General features: G+C 34.5%; 1 protein-coding gene across 1 annotated transcript; it reads left to right on the top strand.

Moving 5' to 3' along the window:
- On the top strand, positions 1–6,898 carry LOC143072717 (multiple inositol polyphosphate phosphatase 1-like). The gene is made up of 4 exons (XM_076247810.1): positions 1–825; positions 5,237–5,358; positions 6,060–6,166; positions 6,538–6,898. The coding sequence occupies exons 1-4, from the start codon at positions 111–113 to the stop codon at positions 6,878–6,880; spliced, it is 1,287 nt and encodes a 428-aa protein (XP_076103925.1). The 5' UTR covers positions 1–110; the 3' UTR covers positions 6,881–6,898.
- Positions 6,899–7,779: the final 881 nt, after the last annotated feature.

The raw sequence follows: 7,779 nt of genomic DNA, 5'->3' as shown, positions 1-7,779 counted from the left end.
AGATTATTAATGACTGTTGTCAGTACTTTACCTTGTCATATTACAACACAGAAATATGTTGTTCATAAAATAGTGTTAGACGCTTACTTTCGTACAAGGATAGTAAGACAATGCTATCTTATATTTTGTCGATCGTAGTTTTAGCAACTGTTGTGGTAGAACTCAGTGAGTGTGGGACTAATTTCATGAAACCAGTATTCAATGTTATGACACCATATTCATGGGCAAAAGACAGATACGTCAATGACACAGTAACTGACGAAAGTAATGTCATGTACAATGGTGAAGTGTGTCAGATTGTAAACTTAAATCTGCTGATGAGACATGTTGCCAGATATCCATCCCTCTATTGGATACGAAGAATGAAAAATTTGCATAAAATGATGAATAATAACCCGGATGTAGTTAAGAAACACAAATTCTTAAAGACGTGGATAATCCCGTTTGCAGAAGAAAATGCATATTCCATGTCCGCACTTGGAAATGAAGAAGCGGCAACTCTAGGTAGAACATTCGGAGAGAAATTCAAACAGTTATTTGAAGGGAAAATGGACCTTATAGATTATACCATTACAAGCAAGGAAGTTACTCAGCAAAGTTTTCATGCTTTCCACAAAAGTTTGAATGGAACCATCCTAGCTGATGCACCTATGCCAATTCCAACGGTGGACGACGAAAGGCTCCGTTTTTATTCAAAATGTAAGAAGTATAGAACGTACAGTGACAAATCAAATGTGGAATATGATTCATTTGTTGGTGGAACAAAGATGAGAACAGTAGTTGATAAGATAAAGAAACTACTCGGGGTGAAAAACTTAAAGACAGGTACTTATTGTTCATTCACGTGTTGAAGGCCGTTCGGTCAACTATAATAGTTGTTAATTTCTGTCGTTTTGGTTTCTTATGGAGAGTTATCTCATTGGCAATCATACCACATCTTCTTCTTTTTTCTATTAAAAAATCTATAATTAAGGTTCTATGCACAAATGTAAATAATTACACATATTCCAAAGGACACAACAGAGACAAAATATAAATATTAAAATATATACGTTATAATAACAATCCTGCAAACTTATTTGTTCCTCGACTTAATTCATGGATTTGTTGAATGCATCCGTTTTTCTCTCAGATATATCCTTTGTATTTGATATATCGACGCTCACTAGTTTCTAACTTAATATAAACTTAAGATATACACCTTCTGTCAGTATTCTATACTATTAAACGAGAAGACCTCATTTTGGGTGTCGCTTCTCTTCTTTCCACAATTATTTGATCAACACACCTCTGTGTCCTATAGGTACAGTGCATAGTGCCATTTGTCATCCATTCATATGATTATTCAGATTGAGTTATTTTTGGAGAAAAACGAGAAAAAAGGCATCCGGATATTGTCCCGTCATTGGACGAAATTTTAAGTCTGATTAGACTTCCGGTTTGCGTTTTTCTGTATACTTTTTTCTGTATACTTTGAACATACATATACAAAGAATAAAGTGTATTTTCAGAATTCTATCTGCTATCATTTTCAAGTTTACTATCCACGGCAGTCACAGAGTTTATTAAATAGAGAGGGTCTGTATACTATATCAATGACCGCTATGGATCGATTAGTAAACTTAGAATTGAAAGTAAATACACTATATTTATATAGTAATGAATGTTCATAATATACAGATAAGCGCAAAAAATATTCATGTGAACTTTTGATACCTTTTCTGAAATTCTCCACTCATTAAATCTTTTATAAAATTCATTGATTACAAAAAAAGATGTGGTATGATTGCCATGTTGAGACAACTCTCCAGAAGAGACCAATATGACACAGATATTAACAATTATAGGTTACCGTACGACCTTCAACAACCCATACCGCATACTCAGCTTTAAAAGGCCCCGAACTGACAATGTAAAACAATTCAAACCAGAAAACTAGCGGCCTTATTTATGTACAAAAAAATGAACGAAAAACAAATATGTAACACATAAACAAACAACAACCACTGAATGTTCATAACATACTAAATGTATGTTCATATTGAAATTGATAGAAAACCAAATCAAAGCGCTGTAAGCGCTGAAGGCAGTTAACCAAAAACCAAGGCAACCGTAATTATGAAAACTGTGGCAATGTTGCCTCAACATTAAACATTCATATATAGTACATTCATGTTTATCTAATGATTTATTTATTAAGGCAAATAATATAATTTATATGTTATCAAGGTTTCAAAAGCAATATGCATATATCAATGTATATTTTTATGGTGAGTCTGCAGTGGTACAAGTTCCCAATGATTGCAGTTGTTCTACTTGGTAGTTAACCTTGGTTTTATTTGACTGCTAGAAGTTCAATTTGACGTAGTATGAACATGTAATAGTATGAATGGACTGGTTTCCCTGGAAAGAAAACTGAGTTTGTGTTCTATAGTACAAAAGTTATGAGACACGAATCAGACAAATGTTCACTACAACAGGGATCAAAGATGAGGTCTGACTGACTTGCCCTTAGTAAATGTAAATGATTTGTTATTTTGTCCCATACATATGAATATATATAATTTAGGGGTGGGGATCTCAACGGTTTTCAAGTTCTCAAACAGGTAGGGGTAGGCAGAGGATTTAGGGGGGAGGGGGCCCGGGCCCCCTTTTTGGGAAAAAAATTGGTTGCTTATATAGGGAATCACTGAAGCGTGACTGGAGCGGGTCCCACTTATGAACATTTCTGGATCCGTCACTGGGAGTAGGATGACCCTAGGGACTTCCCCTACATTTCATTTTATTTGTTATATTGTCCCATACATGAATATATATGGTTTAGGGTGGGGATCTCATTGGTTTCCAAGTTTTCAAACAGGAAGGGTAGGGTGACCCAAGGGACTCCCCCTATATTTCATTTAATTAGTTATATTGATCCATACATGAATATATATTGTTTTGGTGTGGGGATCTCGACCGTTTCCAAGTTCTCAAACAGGAGGGTTGGGATGACCACAGGGACTTCTCTTATATTTCATTTGATTTGTTATATTGTCCCATACATGAATATATATGGTTTAGGGTTAAGGATCTTGACCATTTCCAAGTTCTCAAACAGGAGGGTGAACAGTGACCTCAGGGACTCCCCCTATCTTCCGTCTGATTTGTTATATTGTCCCATACATGAATATATATTATTTAGGGATGGGGATCTCGACCATTTTTAAATTCTAAAACAGGAGGGGTGGGATGACCCCTAGCGACTCTTCCTATATTTTATTTGATTTTTCATATTGTCACAAACATGAATATATATGGTTAAGGGGTGTGGATCTCGACCGTTTCCAAGTTCTCAAACAGGAGGGGGTGGGGTAACTCAAGGGACTCCCCCTATATTTCATTTTTTATTTATTATATTGTCCTATACTTGAATATATTCAGGGGCGGATTCAGACGGGGAAGGGTTGCGGGCTTGCGACCCCCCCCCTTAAATTTGCAAAGCATGGATTGTTCTCAGCTTAATAAAGAAAATTCCGATAATTTTACCTCAATTTTTTTTTAGCCTCGCTCTGCTCGGCGAAAATTTAAGTTTGCGCCCCTCCTAACCTAAAATCCTGGATCTGCCCCTCACATGGTTTAGGGGTGGGGAGCTCGACCATTTCCAAGTTATCAAACAGGAGGGGGTAGAGTGTCCCAAAGAATGCCACCTATATATCATATGATTTACTTACATTAAGGTATATATAATATAGTTGCATTATTTGTGAAAATAAAGAATGAAACTTTCAGCTACTTTAATTGACCCTTCAAAATTGAGAAAAAACAAATAACCCCTCGAAATTGCAGTAATATGTTTACACTTTAAAAGCATCTCACATGCATTATCATCATTTATCATTTATAAAGAAAATTTAGACTGTGACCATGAACATGTATATTGTTAGATATACTGTTCCCATGTCACGTTGTATTGGATTTTTAAATTAAAATTTATCAAAAAGTAATTTTTAGTTCTGAATAAAATATTTTTCTGCTTTTTCTTTCTTTTACATATATCTTTTGGTTTACAATACTAGTGTTTATATTCATTTACCATGCATAGATGTATTTTTCCACCTGCTTGGATTTATTTTATAAATGATCGTCAAACCCGGAATTACCGTAATCCGCTTCCGGAATCGGATCCGATTTTGTAAAATTTTGCTTCACGGCCGCCATTGTTATGTGTTTACAATGTTGTTTTTGTCAATCAGATACGATTTTACTCGAATTTATACAATATTTGTCGGCGATTTTCTGTATAAAGCTAGCGGTTGAACAAAATGAACATCGCCGTCATGAATAATAATGATAAAAATAAGTTTTTAGCTCGTTTAATTGGAGACTTTGGTGAAGATGGTGAAAAGGTTTGCTAGGTAATTTCTTATTTTCTTTCAAATGTAAGGCGACTACGTCGGGCGTAGCTAGAAACCAACTATCCTAATCGAAATTCCGCTTGCAATAGTGGAAGGTCTCGGACCACCGCTAATTTGCACACCTGCCTCCAAATTGAAAAGCTACGAAAATTTCTTTTTCTAATTTGAAATTGCCGCCAACAGCATGAACAGTTGAATTATCTAATAGACTACTGACGTAGTTGTACTACGTATTGATGACAAACAATATTCCTACGTCTTTTGTCATTTGGGAAATCTAAACTGCTTGTCTTAAGAGATTTTCGGCGATTAAATATTTCATACAATTGTTCTTTGACATCTTAGCTAAAAGCACAAGTCATAATGAACTACACAAGGATTTTTAATAAGCACTACTTTCTATGTGCAACTTTAAAACTTTTGGATAAATCGACGATCATTTAAGGTTTTTCTGGTCATTTTTTTTGTAATCCAGAATAAAAAGTATTAAAAAAGTGTTCAATTAGTTATATATAACATAGTAACAAGCTAGATAATAACAATGGCAAGTATTTCAGGATTTATTGGATAGAACACAAATCTAGGGTGCTCGCATAATGCAGCTTAACTGCATAAAAATGGGAATATTGGAAATAAAGGAGGAGGGATAAAAAAAAGCATTTTCCTGACCCCAATAACCTATGACTTATGATACTTTTGCTGAAATTCTCCAGTCATTCAATATTTTACAAAATTCTTCCAACAACACTTTACATACTTTAAACTACGCTCTGAATGCCCGCGATCTCGCGGGTGTGTTCTAGTATACTATATAGTTACTCGAGTGTTTATCATTTCAGAACAAGTCATCACCATGCATCAGATTTGTGCCTTTGAACTTGGAATGTTTAACCAATCAGAATGGTGCAGCTTTTTCACTTTGGATGATCTTTTGGTGTTAGATTACTTATTTGATTTATCGGTAAGTTCGGTGAATTTTAATAATGAATGAAACTTTTTATGACCCATTCATGGGCATTATGTTCTGTGCGTCCGTCCGTCCGTTCGTTCGTTTGTCCGCCCCGCGTTCGTCCGTTTTTTGCTCGAGGTAGTTTTTGATGAAGTTGAAGTCCGATCAACGTGAAACTTAGTACACATGTTCCCTATGATATGATATTTCTAGTTTTAATGCCAAATTAGAGATTTTCCGCAATTTTCACGGTCCACTTAACATAGAAAATGATAAACATCCGTGTACTGGAGAAACATTCTTGTTTCAACTCCTTTTAAATAAAAAAGAAAGATGTCGTACAAAATGTTTTATCTAAGAAAAAAGAGGAGACAATGCAAAAACTAGCTATATAGTCAAATTACGTCATCGAGACAAGCGTATTGGTGTTACGCCTTAGCAGTTAGATACATTCGTGGTCTATGTTTTAAAACATATATCAAGTATATGTCACAATCTCCTTCATAGTAACATTTGTATAAACAAAAAATGGTATCATATACAAGTTCATAAAGTGCTCATTTAAGACAGTTTTTAAATAACATGTATGCGGATATACTATTTCAAAATAACTCGGATGCTAGGTTTTGATGGAGAGTAATTAATGTTTTTGTCCGCCAAACAATATCATATATGGAGATATTATTTGAGCATGACTATTGTTTACTTTACAGCACTTCTGGCAGAGAGGTTTTGGTTACCCAATAAACTGGCAAATGTCCTGTCCTTTTACAAGTCACATTTTCAAACGATTTGATGACATCATTGCATATAAAAATGAGTGAGTATGGGAAATATAAAATTGTGGAGACTTTTTTAAAATTGATTTATTGCCAAAATATATACTTAGTTTCTAACATGCATGATAACATATATGAAAGTCTGTATATAATTTGTTCACAATGATTCTGTTTTGGTTATTCTCTGCAGCCTTCAAAAATGTAGGCGTAAAGCGAAAATGACCAAGTAGTTTCGATGGAAATAGGCTAAAAAGTCATGAAAACTGTTATAGACCAAGATGAGAAGAATAAAAAAAAAAAATCTCAACACTTTCAGCACAATAAAAGTAGATGTATAGATGTGAAAGTATGAGATATTATTCATGTAAAATCTTAGCTATGCGTCATATATTTTTGTTATCTTCTTTTACAGGACCACAGTAGCTGATATTCAGTTTGCGCATTCTTATACGCTACTTCCTGTGTATACAGCATTTGGACTATTCAAAGACTCTAATACACTTTTAGCTAACAATTTTGAATCACACAAAAGCCGCCTATTTCGGGTTAGCAGTGCATGTCCATTCTCTGCAAATTTAGGTACTGCCCTTTACAAGTGTGGAGTTAGCGGGAATTTTGTCGTTAAAATGTTTGTGAATGAAGAAGAAGTTAACATCCCAGCATGTGGCAGCAAAGTGTGTCTTTATCAGGATTTCAAACAGGCCTATAAACTACTGGGTGATTGTGACTTTCAAAAGATTTGTAAAACACAATAAAATCATTCTTGAATATAATATATGTTTTGAAGTCGGCAACGAGCCTGGTTAAAAGGCAACCTGCAGTTGTTAATTTCTGTGTAATTTATCTCTTATGTAAGTTGTCTCATTGGCAATCATAACCCAACTTCTTATAGGTTGAAGGCCGTACGGTGACCTATAGTTGATTTCTGTGTCATTTTGGTCTTTTGTGGATAGTTGTCTCATTGGCAATCATACCACATCTTCTTTTTTATATTCTTATAGATATAAGTCAAGTATCTACAGTATAATTTGTCAAGCATTAAATCGCCCAAGTATAGATAAGTTTTTAATATATCTAATAGTGTCCTTATCAGTAGCCCAAATTCAATCACAAAATAACTGTTGTAATAGTTATAAAAGGTACAAGGATTTCAATATAATACGCCAGACGCGTTTCGTCTACATAAGACTCATCCGTGACGCTCAGATCAAAATAGTTATAAAGCCAAACAAGTACAAAGTTGAAGAGCATTGAGGACCCAAAATTCCAAAAAGTTGTGCAAATACGGCCAAGGTAATCTATTCCTAAGATAAGTAAATACTTAGTTTTTCGAAAAATTCAAAGTTTTGTTAAAATATGATTAATTCACTGACAGGATTCTAGGTTAGGACACATGCACATCTGTCAAAGTATGTCCGGAGATTGTTGGTTGGTTAACGTCTAGTGGCAAATATGTCCGGAGTTGTTGCAGATTTAACAACTGTGTATGTGGTATCCTTCAAATTCATATATTCACAAACCTTAGGGTTATTGAAAAAGATGACTTATAGTTAAACAGAAAGTTGAAGTAGAAGATTCGATTCTTCTTATGTTCGCAGAGAAACCCCTTTATAAAGTGTTTTTTTTTCTTCGTTAAAATAAAGTAACACATCAG

This window comes from Mytilus galloprovincialis, chromosome 4 (genome assembly GCF_965363235.1).
Source record: "Mytilus galloprovincialis chromosome 4, xbMytGall1.hap1.1, whole genome shotgun sequence".
NCBI classification, from domain to species: Eukaryota; Metazoa; Mollusca; class Bivalvia; order Mytilida; family Mytilidae; genus Mytilus; species Mytilus galloprovincialis.
The sequence above is the reverse complement of the archived record's forward strand: the minus strand, read 5'-3'. Positions and strand labels throughout refer to the sequence as shown.

Bases quoted from the DNA above. Each gene is read 5' to 3' on its own strand.
- LOC143072717 (XM_076247810.1), top strand. From the start codon at position 111: ATGCTATCTTATATTTTGTCGATCGTAGTTTTAGCAACTGTTGTGGTA. The intron at 826-5,236 runs GTACTTATTGTT...TTATCATTTCAG, and splicing joins GGTGAAAAACTTAAAGACAG to AACAAGTCATCACCATGCAT. The intron at 6,167-6,537 runs GTGAGTATGGGA...CTTCTTTTACAG, and splicing joins ATCATTGCATATAAAAATGA to GACCACAGTAGCTGATATTC.